Source organism: Brienomyrus brachyistius, unplaced genomic scaffold (assembly GCF_023856365.1).
Source record: "Brienomyrus brachyistius isolate T26 unplaced genomic scaffold, BBRACH_0.4 scaffold264, whole genome shotgun sequence".
NCBI lineage: Eukaryota > Metazoa > Chordata > Actinopteri > Osteoglossiformes > Mormyridae > Brienomyrus > Brienomyrus brachyistius.
In genome coordinates, this window is record NW_026042539.1 from 14,677 (window position 1) to 35,081 (window position 20,405).

General features: G+C 45.5%; 1 protein-coding gene across 1 annotated transcript; it reads left to right on the forward strand.

Moving 5' to 3' along the window:
- Nucleotides 1-5,947: 5,947 nt before the first annotated feature.
- LOC125728364 (uncharacterized) lies at nt 5,948-8,688 on the forward strand. The gene is made up of 2 exons (XM_049005343.1): nt 5,948-7,974; nt 8,070-8,688. The coding sequence occupies exons 1-2, from the start codon at nt 6,133-6,135 to the stop codon at nt 8,442-8,444; spliced, it is 2,217 nt and encodes a 738-aa protein (XP_048861300.1). The 5' UTR covers nt 5,948-6,132; the 3' UTR covers nt 8,445-8,688.
- The last annotated feature ends 11,717 nt before the right edge of the window (nt 8,689-20,405 follow it).

Here is a 20,405-nt window from a genome sequence, read left to right on the forward strand (position 1 = left end):
ATGTTACATTTCAGGACAAACGACGTAATATGTGTCCTTCTGATAAACCTCTTCTCAGACCTAAAACTGCCTTGGCTTCCAAGGACACTAAAGAAGCTGAAGGAGACCGTCTGACTGTTTCTGATGGCTGATGGTCCTGCAATGTGGACCAGAGGAGGAAACTGGGAGGGAAAATGCTTTGCTTTATATCATGCCCACCCAAAGCCCCCAGTGAGTAAGCCATAGGCGCCGATAGGATGGAAAAACTCCCAAGAAGGAAGAAACCTTGGGAGGGACCAAACTCAAAGGGGGAGCCCATCCTCCTGGGGCCGGCAAAGTGTAGGTGCAGGATCACAAAAAAACTTGACGAGAGAAACGAGAGAATTCGACTGTCCCTCACAAAAACTGTAAAGTTTTAGTGGCTAAATTGCTTTTTCTATGCCTTTTCAAACAGGAGGAGATTTGTTTGGCTATACGTAGAAATTTTCTATACAATTTAGACAGCACAGAATCATTAACCTACTTTAATGCATTTATTAATACAACCACATATTTCACACATTTTGACATCAGTCATGCAGTGAAGATACAGTCTCTTTATTTCTTGACGCCAACCCTCCCCATTAATCCGGGCTTGGGACCGACACCTAGTTGAGCTGGCTTTCTCCCTTAAGTGGCTGGGTTAGGCTAAACTATGCACATATTTATGAAGACTACTATAAATTTATAAAGACCTCCCTAAATATGTAGTCTAACAAAACGCAGTTTAAAGAAGGTAGCCTACCTGGTAAACAAAGAAATTAAAAGGCCCACAGCATATAATCGGGCTATATCCAAGCAGTTTTTAAGAACGTAACCTACATGGCGAAATTGAATTACTTTCTGGACCAACAAACGCAACCAGACATGAACATTATGCACCTTCCTAGTCTTGATGTATGTCGTCATACAGATGAGGACGTTAAGGCAGCCTTTAGGTCCGACCCATCATGCACTGCAGTTTTTTGCAAATTCCTCAGATGGAAAACCATTAAATACCTCTTCTATTACCTTATATTACCTTATATTCATGTAATAAATATACAAATATCAATTAGTTGGAAATCAGCCAGACAGACGTAATTACTACAAATGGTTTCCACTGTATTTGTGACTCTGAGTGCCGCAGGCTTGGATGCAGTGCCGCACCATTTTGGGCATGCACTGGCATGCACTGGCCAATCATGTAGCACTTCTCTCATAAATATTAATGAGACATCACCTACCACCCTGCAAAAAAGAAATTTGCCGCTCGTCCCCCTGCACATGAACCAACATGGCTGTCTCAACCAGCGGAGCTCCGGAGCCTCTGGAGAAACACGCGGCAAAAAAGGCTCGCATACGGTCTTCCAGAGTTTGGGAATACTTCAGTCATGACACCTTTTCTGCGCCTCTACTGTAGCTGGCGTTAATGACGCTGTTTCAGCCATTTTATATTTTCTGTTTACTTATTCTGTCATGTAAGACTGAGACAAATTATCGTTTACGACTATTCTTACACACTGTAGCCTGACTTGCTGACTTAAGTAAGCTTAACTATAAGCTACCTTTGCTAGTGTTTGTGAATAACATGTTTCTCTAGTTATGAAATTATTCCATGTTTTAGCATCTGTTTCAACATTAAAGTCAAATTGGTATATTGAAATATGTAAAAACTATTGAACTATTAGCTTAAGTCTAACATAGAAAATCCTACTGAATCTCTTAAGATTTTCCTTTTTTGTTAATGCACTAATGTTTAAGAAGTGTCTTAAATTGAATTTCAGATTTGTGTGTGGGTGGGAGTGGGTGAATTGTATTAAATTCATACATTCATTCTTTTGGCTCAGACATTACTGACCTAAAACAAATTGAGGCATTGGGTAAGTGCTTAAATTAGCTACTAAATGGCAAAAAATATTCTAAATATCACATTTTCCATTCTTCGGTATAATTTTAATGAATCACCTATGCTGCCAAACATTAACGCATAGATTGTCACAACACTCTATGTTTTAGTTCTTCTTTATGTGTATAGGACGGTGTGATGGTTCTGGTGGTGGGTGTGGCCGACGCTGCTCGCGATGTTTGGCTATGCTGCAGTCCCAGGGACCAAGTTGGAACACATTTCCACCTTCAAGCTTAGGTGGAAAAACGGCACCGAGACCCAGCAGCAGGACAACTTCTTGTCCAGACAACCAGCCCTGCTTCATCATTGAAGTAAGCCCTGTGAACAGGAGCGAGATGTACTTCTGCAGTGGATGTTATAGCGGAAAGAACATCCCCATCCTCACGTCTGCCGGAGTGCCCCCTCAAGTGGGTGTGTGACTTAACTCGATGGATGAATTGGACAGAATGTACTGTTACTAGAGGTCGACCGATATGGGTTTTTCAAGTCAAGGGTCAGGCGATGGCCGATATATGCTGCTGATTTTTTTTGGCCGATAATTGGACGTTTTCCCCTCTATTTGCATGGTAAAATATCACACTAATAATAACAAACGATACACAAAATTTCTCAATTTAGCATTTATTGAATACTCAACTTGGAAACAATAACACATTTATAAACAATAAAAATAGCAGCATCAGAATCTCTGTTAGTGCACAATATAGCAGCAAACTCCTCATGTTTGACGGAAGGAAATTTGTAAACAATACAAAAAGGAATAAGCATGTTATCTTTAGTTGTAATCCCACTTCCAGTCCCTGAGTCTTACTCACCACACTCATACTTCACAGCAAACAGACAGCAGTTAATTAACCAGAAGAGAAAAATGCAAAAACACAACAGAACTTGTAAATAATAACAAACTAATAGACAATAAAAATAGCAGCATCAGAATCTCTATTAGTGCCAAATATAGCAGCAAACTCCTCATGTCTGACGGAAGGAAAATTTGTAAATACACAAAGGAATGAGCACATCTTCAGTTTTAATCCCATTTCCAGTCCCTGAGTCTTCCTCATCCCACAAGCAGGCAAGGCATGTCACCCCGGTTGTGTGACACTTATTTTATATAATAAAATAAGTGCCCCCTGCGGCCCCAGAGCCCGAGCAGCCGTCTCCGCTGCCTGCAGCTACCGCGCCCACGTCCGAGGCGCTTTCCCTGCCTGCAGCTCCCGGGCAGGCGCCCCCTCTGCAGCCTGCAGCTCCAGTCCCTGGCCCCACTCCAGTCCCTTCTCCCCCTGTGACTCTGGTACCCTCACCCCGACGAGCCCGACCCCGGCCGCAGGTCCTTATGTCTGTGTCCCATAAGGGGAGAGGACACAGACGCACGGCTGGGGTCCCACCCGCCCAGCCCCCTGGCTCGCCCTCCCTCGCCGGCGCTAGGGCTTGGTCGGCACCTGCGGGTCCTGGCCCTCCGGGTCGGCTGTCGTCTGCGGGTCCCCCTCCGCGGCCTCGTCGCCCTGCCTCGGTCCCTCCTCCGGCGTCTTATCGGTTGCCTGCGGGCCCCCCGACGGCGGCTCCTCATTCGCCTGCTGGTCCTCCCGCTCTGGCGTGTCGGAGGACGTCGCCGTCTGCTGCGGCTCCCCCTCTCTCCTTGCCCTCGCCAGGGTCCCTTCCAGCTCCTTCGTCCCCTTCCCTGGTCTCCCCTCCGACTCCCTCCTTCGTCCCTGCGTCTGTCCCTCACCCCGTCTCCTCGGCCCCTCCGGCTCCGGCCTCCCGGCCGCCTGCAGCCCTTCCGGCTGCCTCCCGTCGCCCGCTGGGTCTCCCTCGGGCTCCTCTTGGTTCCCCCTCCTTCTCTCCCTGGCCTCCCGTCTTTGTCCCTCCTGCCTCTGCTCCCCCTCGCTTTGTTCCTCCTGTCTCTGTCCCTCCTCTCTTTGTCCCTCGTCCCTCTGGCTTCTGCTCCTCTTTCTCCGATGTTCCCTTCGTTCACTCCCGGTCCTTTTGTCCTGCCTGTTCCCTCCGTGTCCCCCTTTCTGATCTGTTTCTCTGCCTTTCCTGTCTTATGTCAAGTCTTGTCCTGGCTCCTTCCCCTGTGCCAGTTCTGTCTGTCCGTTCTGTTCCCTGTCCCTCATTAATGAGGTTTTATATAGATATACATATATGCCCGGCTTGTCCGCTCCTCGTGTGTGCCACGCCCCCTGATTACCCACGTGTGCTTCCCTGATCGTCTCCTGCTTTGCCCGATTACTTTGATTAGTCATGACCTATTTTAAGTCCTGGTCTTACCTGTTTGCCCTGTCCGTCATTGTAGTTTGTCAATGCCTGCGTTCCGTCCTGCTCTACCCGCTCCGTTTCCCCGATTAAAGACCCGTTTTCACAAACACAAAAAAAACTATATGTATACATATACATACACTGAACAAAAATATAAACGCAACACTTTTGTTTTTGCTCCCATTTTTCATGAGATGGACTTAAAGATCTACAATTCATTCCAGATACACAATATTACCATTTCTCTCAAACATTTCTCACAAATCAGTCTAAATGTGTGATAGTGAGCACTTCTGCTTTGCTGAGATAATCCATCCCACCTCACAGGTGTGCCACATCAAGATGCTGATCTGACATCATGGGTAGTGCACAGGTGTACCTTATACTGCCCACAATAAAAGGCCACCCTGGAATGTGCAGTTTTGTCTCACAGCAAAATGCCACAGATGCCACAAGCATTGAGGGAGCGTGCAATTGGCATGCTGACAGCAGGAATGTCAACCAGATCTGTTGCTCGTGCATTGAATGTTCATTTCTCAACCATAAGCCGTCTCCAAAGGCGTTTCAGAGAATATGGCAGTACATCCAACCGGCCTCACAACCGCAGACCACGTGTAACCACACCAGCCCAGGACCTCCACATCCAGCAGGTTCACCTCCAAGATCGTCTGAGACCAGCCACTCAGACAGATGATGCACGGCCCCATGTTGCAAGGATCTGTACACAGTTCTTGGAAGCTGAAAATGTCCCAGTTCTTGCATGGCCAGCATACTCACCGGACATGTCACCCGTTGAGCATGTTTGGGATGTGCTTGACCGGCGTATACGACAGCGTGTACCAGTTCCCACTAATATCCAACAACTTCGCACAGCCATTGAAGAGGAGTGGACCAACATTCCACAGGCCACAATTGACAATCTGATAAACTCTATGCGAAGAAGATGTGTTGCATTGTATGAGGCAAATGGTGGTCACACCAGATACTGACCGGTTCTGAGTCCCCAGACCCCCAATAAAGCAAAAAACTGCACATTCCAGGGTGGCCTTTTATTGTGGGCAGTATAAGGTACACCTGTGCACTACCCATGATGTCAGATCAGCATCTTGATGTGGCACACCTGTGAGGTGGGATGGATTATCTCAGCAAAGCAGAAGTGCTCACTATCACACATTTAGACTGATTTGTGAGAAATGTTTGAGAGAAATGGTAATATTGTGTATCTGGAATGAATTGTAGGTCTTTAAGTCCATCTCATGAAAAATGGGAGCAGAAACAAGAGTGTTGCGTTTATATTTTTGTTCAGTATATATATTTATGGGTGTATCGAGACTAGATGGTCAGTATGGATAACTAAGGTGCACTAAAACTGGGTGAGCAGGCAAGGCATGTCACCCAGGTTGTGTGACAATTATTTTATATAAATGTATATATGTATATATATATTCCATCCACCATCCCTCCTTTACGGAGAACTGCGTTATTTTTATTGTCCATTACGAAAAAAATAAAAAAACTATATATATATATATATATATACATATATATTTATGGGTGTATCGAGACTAGTTGGTCATTATGGATAACTAAGTTGCACTAAAATTGGGTGAGCAGGCAAGGCATGTCACCCAGGTTGTGTGACAATTATTTTATATATATGTATGTATATATTCCATCCACCATCCCTCCTTTACGGAGAACTGCGTTATTTTTCTTTTCTATTGCTAATAAAAAAACTATATATATGTACATATATATATATATATATATATATGGGTGTTGTGATGCCCGGCTCGTCCGCTCCTCGTGTGTGCCACGCCCCCTGATTACCCATGTGTGATTCCCTAATTGTCTCCTGCTGTGTCTGATTATTTTGAGTTAGTCATGTCCTATTTATATCCTGGTCTTGCCTGTTACCCTCGTTCGTCATTGCTTGACTCTTGTGCGTTCGTTGGTCTCCCGTAGTTTCCATGTTCCCAGTGTTCCTTTCCCCTAATAAACCCCCGATCTCCCCGATCCTGCCGCGTCTGCCTGATTTTTGGCCAACCGCCCGCACGATCGCCTGTTCGTCCGAACCGGAGCGTGACAGAATGACGAACCTAAAAAAGAAGAGGAAGCAGGGGAGAAAGAGGACCCCTGAGGAGTTCATCAATCTGGGTTCCTGCTCGCTCTCCCACCCGTGGACCCCTTTCGAGAGCGAGAAGGAGGAGCTACTCCAGAGCCCCGAGGACGAACCGCTCCGTTTCGGAGCTTGTTCTCTGGCCAGGTTCTGGGACTGCAGCGACGACGAGGAGGAGAGGCAAGTCCAATTCCCGGACCTCAAGCCCTTGTCCCCGGATCAGCCACCGCCCCTCGAGCGGTATAATTACCGGCCCGAGAGACTACAGCATTGGGGAGGGATTCGAGCGGTCAGAGACTCAGTCCCGCGTGTGCCCCGCTTCCCAAGGGAGGCAGGGATCGTCTCTCCTTCAGCGGACTTACCAGTCCCGCCTGTAGAGGCAAAAGCCCCTGAGGAGCTCTCCTCGCCTCTGTTAGAATGCAGAGAGCAGTTGGCACGCTCTCTGCATTCCCGGCGACCGCCGCCTGCGCGGCTTGCGGCGCCCGCCCCCCTGCAACCTGCGCAGCCGGAGCAGTCCTCGCTACTGCCCGTGCAGACGGCGCAGCTTCCTCAGCCCGCGACACCTGCACAGGTGCCGCCGCTAGATCCTGCGGCTACCGTGCTGGGGCTGTCGCCAGTACCCGCGGTTCATGCGCTGGGACAGCCACCTCCGCTGCCTGCGCGACCGACGGGCCGTCCGACTCCAGCGGTTAAGCACCCGCCTGTGCTTAGGGCTCCCGCTGTCGAGTCGTCCTGTCTGCCTGCAGTTCCCGCGCCCACGTCTGGAGCGTTCCCGTCATCTGCAGCTTCTGTGCCCTCGCCTGAGTCTTCCTGTCTGCCTGCAGTTCCCGCGCACACGTCTGGGGTGTTCCTGCCGCCTGCGCAGCCGCCTGCGCAGCCAGCGCAGCCGCCACTGCAGCAACCTGCAGTTCCTGCAGAGGCGCCCCCTCTGCAGCCGCCTGCTGCAGCTCCCGGGCAGGCGCCTCCACAGCAGCCGCCTGCTGCAGCTCCCGGGCAGGCGCCCCCTCTGCAGCCGCCTGCTGCAGCTCCCGGGCAGGCGCCCCCTCTGCAGCCGCCTGCTGCAGCTCCCGGGCAGGCGCCTCCACAGCAGCCGCCTGCTGCAGCTCCCGGGCAGGCGCCCCCTCTGCAGCCGCCTGCTGCAGCTCCCGGGCAGGCGCCCCCTCTGCAGCCGCCTGCTGCAGCTCCCGGGCAGGCGCCCCCTCTGCAGCCGCCTGCTGCAGCTCCCAGGCAGGCGCCCCCACTGCAGCCACCTGCTGCAGCTCCCGGGCAGGCGCCCCCACTGCAGCCAGCTCCTGTTCCTGACCGTGCTCCTGTTCCTGCAGAGGCGCCCCCTCTGCAGCCGCCTGCTGCAGCTCCCGGGCAGGCGCCCCCACTGCAGCCACCTGCTGCAGCTCCCGGGCAGGCGCCCCCACTGCAGCCAGCTCCTGTTCCTGACCGTGTTCCTGTTCCTGCAGAGGCGCCCCCTCTGCAGCCGCCTGCTGCAGCTCCCGGGCAGGCGCCCCCACTGCAGCCACCTGCTGCAGCTCCCGGGCAGGCGCCCCCACTGCAGCCAGCTCCTGTTCCTGACCGTGCCCTTGTTCCTGCAGAGGCGCCCCCTCTGCAGCCGCCTGCTGCAGCTCCCGGGCAGGCGCCCCCACTGCAGCCACCTGCTGCAGCTCCCGGGCAGGCACCCCCACTGCAGCCAGCTCCTGTTCCTGACCGTGCTCCTGTTCCTGCAGAGGCGCCCCCCTCTGCAGCCGCCTGCTGCAGCTCCCGGGCAGGCGCCCCCACTGCAGCCGCCTGCTGCAGCTCCCGGGCAGGCGCCCCCACTGCAGCCGCCAGCTGCAGCTCCCGGGCAGGCGCCACCACTGCAGCCACCTGCAGCTCCTGTCCCTGACTGCGCTCCTGTCCCTGACTGCGCTCCTGTCCCTGACTGCGCTCCTGTCCCTGACTGCGCTCCTGTCCCTGACCGCCCTGCTGCAGCAGCTCCAGAGGCGCCCCCTCCGCCTGCAGCAGCTCCAGAGGCGCCCCCTCCGCCTGCAGCAGCTCCAGAGGCGCCCCCTCCGCCTGCAGCAGCTCCAGAGGCGCCCCCTCCGCCTGCAGCAGCTCCAGAGGCGCCCCCTCCGCCTGCAGCAGCTCCAGAGGCGCCCCCTCCGCCTGCAGCAGCTCCAGTCCCTGTCCTAGTCCCCGAGGTGGTCCCGGACAACTCCATCTTGGTTCCTCCCTCTTCGGAGGTGGAGGAGCTAGAATGGGACCCCTCGGGGACAGAACTCGTAACCCCTTGTCCCTCGCCCCGGCGACATCGACCCCGAACTAGGGTCGGCCTGTCTGTGTCCCGCAGGGGAAGGGGACACAGACGCAGGGCTGGGGTCCCGCCCGCCCTGCCCCCTGGCTCGCCCTCCCTCGCCTGCGCTCTGGCTCGGCTGGCGCCTGCGGGTCCTGGCCTTCCGGGTCGGCTGTCGCCTGCGGGTCCCTCTCCAGTGCCTCGTCGCCTTGCCTCGCTCCCCTCTCCAGAGCCTGGTCGGTCGCCTGCGGGCTCCCCGACGGCGGCTCCTCGGTTGCCTGCGGGGCCCCTACCTCCGGCCCTCCACCGGACGTCGCCGCCTGCTGCGGCTCCCCCCTCCTCCGGGCCTTCGCCGAGGGCCCCTCCTGCTCCCTCGTCCCCTTCCCCGGTGCTCCCTCCTGCTTCCTCCCTGGCCCCTCCGCGGGTCCCTCGCCCTGCCTCCTCGGCCCCTCCGGGGTCCCCTCCGGCTCCGGCCTCCCGGCCGCCTGCGGCCCCTCCGGCTGCTTCCCGTCGCCCGCTTCGGCTCCCTCGGGCTCCCCTTGGTACCCCCTCCTTCTCGCCCTGTGCCCCTGCCTTTGTCCCTCCTGTCTTTGTCCCGCCGTCCTCTGTTCCTGGTCCCTTTGTTCTACCCCGCTCCGTTCCTCGTTTCCCAACGTTCCCTTCCGTCACTCCCACTCCTTTTGTTCCGCCTGTTCCCTCTGTTCCGCCCTTTCTGGTCTGTCTCTCTGCGTTCCCTGCCCTTTGTCACGTCCTGTCGTACGTCCTGTCTCTCGCCGTGTTTTGTTCTTCGGTCCTGTTTCCCGTCCTTCGTTGATTTTGTTCTTCAGTTCCTGGTCCCGTTTCCCTCGTCCCGTTCGTCGCCTTCTCCGGGGCGCGCCCGGTGCAGCGCGCCTTTGGGGGGGGGCTCTGTGATGCCCGGCTCGTCCGCTCCTCGTGTGTGCCACGCCCCCTGATTACCCATGTGTGATTCCCTAATTGTCTCCTGCTGTGTCTGATTATTTTGAGTTAGTCATGTCCTATTTATATCCTGGTCTTGCCTGTTACCCTCGTTCGTCATTGCTTGACTCTTGTGCGTTCGTTGGTCTCCCGTAGTTTCCATGTTCCCAGTGTTCCTTTCCCCTAATAAACCCCCGATCTCCCCGATCCTGCCGCGTCTGCCTGATTTTTGGCCAACCGCCCGCACGATCGCCTGTTCGTCCGAACCGGAGCGTGACAGGTGTATCGAGACTAGATGGTCAGTATGGATAACTAAGGTGCACTAAAATTGGGTGAGCAGGCAAGGCATGTCACCCAGGTTGTGTGACAATTATTTTATATATATGTATATATATATTCCATCCACTATCCCTCCTTTATGGAGAACTGCGTTATTTTTATTGTCTATTGCAAAAAAAAACACAAAAAAACTATATATATATATATATATATACACATATATATTTATGGGTGTATCGAGACTAGTTGGTCATTATGGATAACTAAGGTGCACTAAAATTGGGTGAGCAGGCAAGGCATGTCACCCCAGTTGTGTGACAATTATTTTATATAAATGTATATATATATTCCCTCCACCACCCCTCCTTTACGGAGGACTGCTTTATTTTTAATATCCATTGCGAAAAAAAAACACAAGAAAAAGAAAAAATATCTATATATATATACATATATATATATATATATATATATATATATATATATATATGGGTGTGTCGAGACTAGATGGTCAGTATGGATAACTGAGGTGCACTAAAATTGGGTGAGCAGGCAAGGCATGTCACCCAGGTTGTGTGACAATTATTTTATATATATGCATATACATATTCCATCCACCATCCCTCCTTTATGGAGAACTGCGTTATTTTTATTGTCTATTGCAAAAAAAAAACAGAAAAACTATATATATATATATATATATATATATATATATATATATATATATACATATATATTCATGGGTGTATCGAGACTAGATGGTCATTATGGATAACTAAAGTGCACTAAAATTGGGTGAGCAGGCAAGGCATGTCACCCAGGTTGTGTGACAATTATTTTATATAAATGTATATATATATATATATATATTCCATCCACCATCCCTCCTTTACGGAGAACTGCGTTATTTTTCTTTTCTATTGCTAATAAAAAAACTATATATATATACATATATATTTATGGGTGTATCGAGACTAGATGGTCATTATGAATAACTAAGGTGCACTAAAATTGGGTGAGCAGGCAAGGCATGTCACCCCGGTTGTGTGACAATTATTTTATATATATATTCCATCCACCATCCCTCCTTTACGGAGGACTGCTTTATTTTTAATATCCATTGCGAAAAAAAAACACAAGAAAAAGAAAAAATATCTATATATATATACATATATATATATATATATATATATATATATATATATATATATATATATGGGTGTGTCGAGACTAGATGGTCAGTATGGATAACTAAAGTGCACTAAAATTGGGTGAGCAGGCAAGGCATGTCACCCAGGTTGTGTGACAATTATTTTATATAAATGTATATATATATATATATATATATATATATATATATATATATTCCATCCACCATCCCTCCTTTACGGAGAACTGCGTTATTTTTCTTTTCTATTGCTAATAAAAAAACTATATATATGTACATATATATATATATATATGGGTGTATCGAGACTAGTTGGTCATTATGGATAACTAAGTTGCACTAAAATTGGGTGAGCAGGCAAGGCATGTCACCCAGGTTGTGTGACAATTATTTTATATATATATGTATATATATATTCCCTCCACCACCCCTCCTTTACGGAGGACTGCTTTATTTTTAATATCCATTGCGAAAAAAAAACACAAGAAAAAGAAAAAATATCTATATATATACATATATATATATATATATATATATATATATATATATATATATATATATATATATATATATATGGGTGTGTCGAGACTAGATGGTCAGTATGGATAACTAAGGTGCACTAAAATTGGGTGAGCAGGCAAGGCATGTCACCCAGGTTGTGTGACAATTATTTTATATATATGCATATACATATTCCATCCACCATCCCTCCTTTACGGAGAACTGCGTTATTTTTATTGTCTATTGCAAAAAAAAAACAGAAAAACTATATATATATATATATATATATATATAATATATATATATATATATATATATATATATATATATATATATATATATATATATATACATATATATTCATGGGTGTATCGAGACTAGATGGTCATTATGGATAACTAAAGTGCACTAAAATTGGGTGAGCAGGCAAGGCATGTCACCCAGGTTGTGTGACAATTATTTTATATAAATGTATATATATATATATATATATTCCATCCACCATCCCTCCTTTACGGAGAACTGCGTTATTTTTCTTTTCTATTGCTAATAAAAAAACTATATATATATGTACATATATATATATATATATGGGTGTATCGAGACTAGTTGGTCATTATGGATAACTAAGTTGCACTAAAATTGGGTGAGCAGGCAAGGCATGTCACCCAAGTTGTGTGACAATTATTTTATATATATGTATATATATATTCCATCCACCATCCCTCCTTTATGGAGAACTGCGTTATTTTTATTGTCTATTGCAAAAAAAAAAACAAAAAAAACTATATATATATACATATATATTTATGGGTGTATCGAGACTAGATGGTCATTATGAATAACTAAGGTGCACTAAAACTGGGTGAGCAGGCAAGGCATGTCACCCAGGTTGTGTGACAATTATTTTATATATATGTATATATATATTCCATCCACCATCCCTCCTTTATGGAGAACTGCGTTATTTTTATTGTCTATTGCAAAAAAAAAAAACAAAAAAAACTATATATATATATACATATATATATATGGGTGTATCGAGACTAGAAGGTCATTATGCATAACTAAAGTGCACTAAAATTGGGTGAGCAGGATAGGCATGTCACCCCAGTTGTGTGACAATTATTTTATATATATGTATATATATATATATATTCCCTCCACCACCCCTCCTCTACGGAGGACTGCTTTATTTTTATTTCCATTGCAAAAATAAAAAATTTTAAAACACAAAAAAAAAAAAAAACGAAAATAATAATAATAAAAATAATTTTGAATGTGTATTCAAATAAGTTTGAATGTGTGTGAACTATATATAAATATATATATACACATGCATATACAGAAATATATACACACACACACATATATATATATACACACACACACACAGACACACACTCACATAAACACATACACACACTGTGTACAGTCTTATGCAAAGGTTTGGCACCCCTTGACAAATAACATCTTTTCAATTACAAAAGCAACAATATCAGTTAATACAGTCTCTTTAGGAACTGGGGGAAAAATACACAATATTTTCAGCAAACATTGATGAATAGTTACTTTTTATGCCATAAATTGAACAAAATTACAAAATAAAAACATTATTATGGCACTCTGCAAAAGTTTGGGCACCCTACGTAATCAGTACTTAGTAACACCTCCTCTGCCAGATATCACAGCTTACAAGCGCTTCTTATAGCCAGCTGAAAGGCTTTCAGTTCTTGTACTTGGGATTTTCTCACATTCTTCCTTGCAAAAGGCTTCTAGTTCTGTAATATTCTAATATATCAAGGGCTGTATTGTCAAATAGGAGATCGGCAGCATTCTCCCACCTGAGAAAACTGTACTACAATGCCCTTGATAGTGTGTAGAAACACACTCGTCAGCTCTAGTCCTCCTGTAACAACGCAAAAGGACTGGCAACCCTCAGGTATTTATGCGTGCGATTGTATGATAAATTCACCCTGACAGTCTCACACTTCTCTTGGTACCAACAGGTCTCATGGAATATATAAAAGGCAACTGCAACAATTATACTCGGCACTAAACATCGAGGCACGGAAATGCAGCAGAGCTTGTGTATTTCTCAGGATGCATTCTAGTAAAATGCCCGGAAAATGAGCTAAAGACATATTTCAAGGGGCACTATATAAAACCGATGGAAATTTTACTGATTAAATAAAAGGAAAAGCATCGTTTGAAAAATCACAAATGTTTCTAAGATTCAATGCATCGCTTTTTGACCACATCATAGCGATGAACACATCATTGTTCCTGACAATGTCCTAATACAGAAATAAAACTTTATGTTGGTAAACTCAAAAAGCCTTCAGCTGTCACACTGGCTAACGATCTCAAACGATTATAAAGCAGCATTTTGAAAAGCGCTGTTTTAAAATAACAGATACAACACTTACCTTGTCTTCTGGCCAAATGCTTTTCACGGCTTGGCACTCCAACGGTGCTGAAACGAAATTTGTATTTCCTCCTACCTCGTTGGCCCTTCAGTTCTTCTTTTCTCCCTTTGGATGTTTTTTTCCTTCTTCTTTGGATATTGTTTTTTATTTTTGTTTGTTTTTTTTTACTTTGCATGTTTTTCCTTCTTCGGATATTATTTTTTTGGCTTATTTTTTTAGACGATGTTTTTTTCGTCTTCTTTAAAAATTGATTTTTTTCGTCTTCTTTAAATATTGTTTTTTTTTTCATCCTTTTGATGTTGTTTTACGGAACAAGAGCCGTACAGTGCTACTCTATCAGGAGGTAGCGCCAACTGAACGCCTTGAAGCAGTACCCAGCTCTTTTATAGGGAGCGTCAACCCGAAGTCAAGTTCTAGAACGTTGCACTCACTTTTCATTGGTTTCCCAGCTATGCTGTCAGAATAATGTTTGCTGATTGGTCGAAAATTTTAAAACGTACCCGAGTACTGTAAAAAAAACTCAAGATCTTGCTACCCTACGGAGCACCCATAAGGTGATTTTTTTTATACGTTATATGCAGCTATTTGTAGCAGGCCGTAATTAGACTAATCCACCCTTTGTCAATAAAGCCAACAAGAGAACAGGTTGCCCAAAGTTTGCTCAGGTACACGCCACAGCACAACCTTAAAAACACATCCAGCACAAATCACACTAGTGAATGACACAGCAAATCACAGCAATAAAAAAGACCCCTATGGGCAATCCAGCACCCAGACTACAGGTGCCAAAAGGCCCAGCCTGCCTAATAATGAACCCAAAATATACATACAACAAAGAAAAAGACACAAACAAAAAAGAAAATAAAACTAGCCAGCTGCTCCCACTAAACCCCGCTCCCGAGGCCACTAAGCCGGCTGGCTTGATAATACACGATACAACCTCAGATAAAACATATTAAAGCAACACCAGGGAGGTTTACAACCTGATCCTTAAAATTATCGACCCGTAATTCCACCTTGAAAACCCCTAAAGAACAGTAGTTTACCCCATGACTCACTGCCCCATTCAAACAAAAAAAAAACAGGTTTTTGGGGTAACCTTTAGGTCAGCTCTTCAAAACCAGGTATGAGGACTCTTCAGCTAATCAGTCCTCTAATTAGAAATCTAATTAGGGAGTTGCAGCGAAAACCTGCATACACACCGGCCCTTTGCGGATAAGATTGTTCACCCCTGAAACAAGCAAACAGAAAGGCTGCTACACTGCAAATTCAATATGCCCGCCGATGCTCCACCAAATCTATCAGGACCCTGCCTGTCTTTCCCGTGCCTGCTCCTTTGCCAATATGCCCTACCATCGGAACATGCACAGCCATCTCGCCCCGGCTATGCCTCCAGTCCGAACTGCAGTTCCTATACCTGCCTATAATTGCCTGGCTACAATCCATCCCCCAAAATGAAATTGATGACCCAACGATCACAGCTAAGAATTCTATCCCCAAACCACTGGTCTTCCTCCCCAACCGAACGATCATTCACTGACCGTGGTAACTTATAAGGGTTGGTATGATGACCAGTGGTGGACCTCACCGAACGTTTAACTGGTCTCTACACCTCGGGGGGGACATAACCTCCTCCATTATACGAGGCCTACTTGTGGATGCTCTATTGCGACCCCTCCCACCAGCCCTGTCCCCGTAAAACCACAGAGTCCTCATCCGATTCCATTTCTGTTGCCCCTGTGGGCAACCCAGACTCAGGAGACATTACCAGAACATCTTCCCCTGACATAACAACCCCCTGTGGTACTGGACGCAACTCTGTTCGGTGAACTTGACGGACAACCCCGTCCCCCTCCATTGGAGTTGCAGAGTAAACTGCACCCTGATCTTGGGGACACCGAACTACCATATACAAACAGGCATCCCAATGATCCTGTATTTTACCTCGAACATGGTTCCGCAAACACACCAGCTGACCTTCATCAAACCCCTAATCATTAACCAACTCATTGTGTTTCCGATTTCGTGGTGTGGCTTGTTCCTCCAACTAAGCCTTCACATACTCTTGAAGCACCTGCAAACTTTCCTGATGGTTTTGTACCCATTCCTCCAAAGGTCCACCATACTGACTGATCCCGGCAGGAGCCTGAAGATAGTGTATCGGTAATCGAGGCTCACAGCCAGACCTTAAATAAAAAGGCATCATCCAGTCATTTGGTGGGGTGTAGTATTGTAAGCTTCTCTGCTGGAGGAAGTGTGTGAAGCAAATTGTGCAAAAAAAATATTAAAGCAACACCAGGGAGGTTTACATCTAGATCCTTAAAATGATCGACCTGCAATTCCACCTTGAAAATCCAATTACCATATAAAGGATACAAGATGTAAAGATGACAAATGACATGGCACACATTTGTTGTTTAGACTGTTGTGTCAGGTTAATTGAAAGCTGAAGGATCTTAGTGTTTACTAGTCTAAGTAACAGAATGTCTAAACACTGTGCTTGCCTTTATGGGTTTTTAAGCAGAACATATAGGTATAGAAACATATTAACATTACGTTTCACGATTCACTGACTGGAGAATAGGAGAATATACACATCAATATTACTACTTAAGTTAACTAACCCTAATCCCAACCCCTATTGGCACGGAGCCCGCCAGGGTTCAGGTGAGATATAAATCTGTAATCTGTATCAATGGTTTTGCTATCCATACCCACCCTATTAATGTTAGCTTCCCAGGGTTTCTTGTTAGACAAGCTCTGTGTCTCTCTATACCCCCATTTACTGCACGACTGATTGTCCATTTATAAAGAATCAAATAGGGTGAAGATGGTTTTAGTTTACAATTACTCTGGAAGGTGACCAGATTAAAAAAAACTAAATACCATGCCTACGTGTATGTAATCTCCATCACAGTCCCCATTTTCCCCATAATCCTCGTTTTGATAGTGCCAATTTGTGTAATGTGAGTTTTTTTTTTTTTTTAAAAACTGTTATAGAAGAACATACTGGATGCCACATGTGTACAATTACCCCTTTCTAATTAGTGGGGTCCGTTGTGTCAGCTACAGCCTTTACTAACATACACATAAGTATACAGTCTTACAGCACTTTTGTTTTCCTTTTGTATTTAATGGTTTTCCATTTAGGGGGCAGCATGGTGGTGCAGTGGTTAGCACTGTTGCCTCACACCTCTAGGGCCCGGGTTCGAGTCTCCACCTGGGTCACATGTGTGTGGAGTTTGCATGTTCTACCCATGTCATCGTGGGGTTTCCTCCGGGTACTCTGGTTTCCCCCACAGTCCAAAAACATGCTGAGGCTAATTGGAGTTGCTAAATTGCCCATAGGAGTGTATGCGTGAGTGAATAGTGTGTGAGTGTGCCCTGCGATGGGCTGGCCCGCCATCCTGAGTTGTTCCCTGTCTCGTGCCCATTGCTTCCGGGATAGGCTCCAGACCCCCCGCGATCCAGTAGGATAAGCGGTTTGGAAAATGGATGGATGGATGGACAGTTTTCCATTTGAGGAATTAGCAAAAAACTGCAGTGCATGATGGGTAGGATCTAAAGGCTGCCTAACGCCCTTAATTTGTTTGCAATTTCGCCAGGTAGGCTACCTTCTTTAAACTGCGTTTTGCTAGACTACACATTTCGAGATGTTTTATTGTAGTCTTGGTAAATATATATATATAGTTTAGCCTAACCCAGCCACTTAAGGGAGCAAGCCAGCTCAGGTAGGTGCCAGTCCCAAGCCCGGATTAATGGAGAGGGTTGGCGTCAAGAAATAAAGAGAAATAAAGACAACTAATACTCCTAGTTTGCGAGATCTGACTGCAATGGCAGCACTGCTACAAGGGTGTGGATAAATCTATACAAATATCACCTGCATGCACATTACTTCTTTTACAATAACCAACTCCTGATCCATACTGTTAGTCGTGAAAAAAAAAACTATCGTGTACATAGAGGCCCTGTGTAAAAAGATAACTGCCAAGGAAAAGATCAAAAACATTTATTTCAAGGATACAAAGTTTTTATGGTCATGTACAGTGTACAGTGCAATTCTTATTTGATTAACTTGAATGTCTCCACAGACTAGACGATTAAACAAATAAAGCAGCGCAACATTACAATAACTAATAACAAATAAACAAAGCTCACGAGTACTATTACAGTATTTATATCATTTATTTAAACTTAATTTTACCAGGTAAATTAACTACAAAGCAGTTACCACTGCTTTACCTGCTTCTCGGGAGAAATAGCAGATATACGTCATGTATGTGACTAAATTCTTAAGCCAATAAGGGCAAAGTTGTGTCGTAATGGAGGCGGATCCAGTTTGTGCAGCCGGTTAAAGACACTACGGGCATGTAAATGGAGAACGAAATTATAGTTATAATTCGGCGTGTTCGCGAAAACGACTTCATTTATTTTCTTATTGATTTATCGACAGACCATCATACTTTTTAGACGTTATAATAACAACACTCTATTGATCCCCAAAGAGAGAAATTCTCTCCTTGCCTGCCCCCTCTTACTGTCCATGATACACAAGCACATATGTAGAAAAACGTCAGCTTGGAAGCCAAGGCTGGACTTAACCTACTCTATTCTGGTATTCTGTTCTCCCAAGTAAGGCATCCCAAGTTCGAATCCAACTTCCGACAAAAGTTCTTCAATCGCTACAGCACAATTTGAGCCACTGATCGGCTTTAATTGCTTTGTTTTATTTTTGCGTTTCAGGCAAAACTACATAACACTTAAAGACACTACGGGCATGTAAATGGAGAACGAAATTATAGTTATAGCGAATCTCCTACACACAATACCAAGGTTACCGAACTTTGGTCAGCTGGCCGGAGTGAGACGTTCAATTCCCGTAAGATTTCTTTGCGCCAGCCTGAGAGTCTGAAAACACGTCACACCAGATGCATGAGAGATGGAAACCTGGGATATTCAGTCGAATCAGATCAAATATGATGCTAAGTTAGTACTAAGTTAAAATATGTTCCGCACTTGTAACATGCACCCATGATTTGGAACAGCAGCATACCTGTCAAGGTTTGGATTTGAAAATAAAGGAAATTTTCCGGCACCCGCCGTGAGCCATCCGCAACCAGGCTCCAGTATCCCTTACATTTTAAGACAGGAAATATAAAATAATATAAATTATATAAAATATAATATAAATATAAATATAAATATATAAAATATATTTTTGGCCACAACCGGGATTCGAACCCCGGTCTCCCGTGTGAAAGGCGGCGATCTTACCACTACACTATCCAGCAACTATATAATATAATATATATATATATATATTATAAAATAAATGAAGTCGTTTTCGCGAACACGCGAACAGGGGCCGGACCGACTGTAGGGGGCGTGGCCAGAGACAGCCTGCTGACCATATATTTTATATATTTATATTTATATTTATATTATATTTTATATAATTTATATTATTTTATATTTCCTGTCTTAAAATGTAAGGGATACTGGAGCCTGGTTGCGGTGGTGGGATGGCTCACGGCGGGTGCCGGAAAATTTCCTTTATTTTCAAATCCAAACCTTGACAGGTATGCTGCTGTTCCAAATCATGGGTGCATGTTACAAGTGCGGAACATATTTTAACTTAGTACTAACTTAGCATCATATTTGATCTGATTCGACTGAATATCCCAGGTTTCCATCTCTCATGCATCTGGTGTGACGGGAACGAGAAAGGAGAAAGCAGAGAACAAGAACAAGATTTGTAAATGGGACCCCCGGCATGAAAAATAGAATAGTTCTCGTCATTAGTGAACATGTGTCTCGTCATTGTGTATCATGGACAGTAAGAGGGGGATCAATAGAGTGTTGTTATTATAACGTCTAAAAAGTCTGTCGATAAATCAATAAGAAAATAAATGTGATTTGAAAATAAAGGAAATTTTCCGGCACCCGCCGTGAGCCATCCCACCACCGCAACCAGGCTCCAGTATCCCTTACATTTTAAGACAGGAAATATAAAATAATATAAATTATATAAAATATAATATAAATATAAATATAAATATATAAAATATATAAAATATATTTTTGGCCACAACCGGGATTCGAACCCCGGTCTCCCGTGTGAAAGGCGGCGATCTTACCACTACACTATCCAGCAACTATATAATATAAGGGAGATTTACGGGAAAATACTAATACGGGAGGACGGCGGGAAAGAGAAGTAAAATACGGTAGTTTCCCGGCCAAAACGGGAGACTTGACAGCTATGGCTGTCTCTGGCCACGCCCCCTACAGTCGGTCCGGCCCCTGTTCGCGTGTTCGCGAAAACGACTTCATTTATTTTCTTATTGATTTATCGACAGACTTTTTAGACGTTATAATAACAACACTCTATTGATCCCCCTCTTACTGTCCATGATACACAATGACGAGACATGGCCAGAGACAGCCTGCTGACCATCAAAAGAAAACAACTGGATGTGCATGTCAGGTATTGGGTGAATTATGAGAATGGCTCTCGAGTGCAGTCCTGGTTCTGGGATCACAGTACATGA

Bases quoted from the DNA above. Each gene is read 5' to 3' on its own strand.
- LOC125728364 (XM_049005343.1), top strand. From the start codon at position 6,133: ATGTTCCCAGTGTTCCTTTCCCCTAATAAACCCCCGATCTCCCCGATC. The intron at 7,975-8,069 runs CCTGACCGTGCT...CGCCTGCTGCAG, and splicing joins CACTGCAGCCAGCTCCTGTT to CTCCCGGGCAGGCGCCCCCA.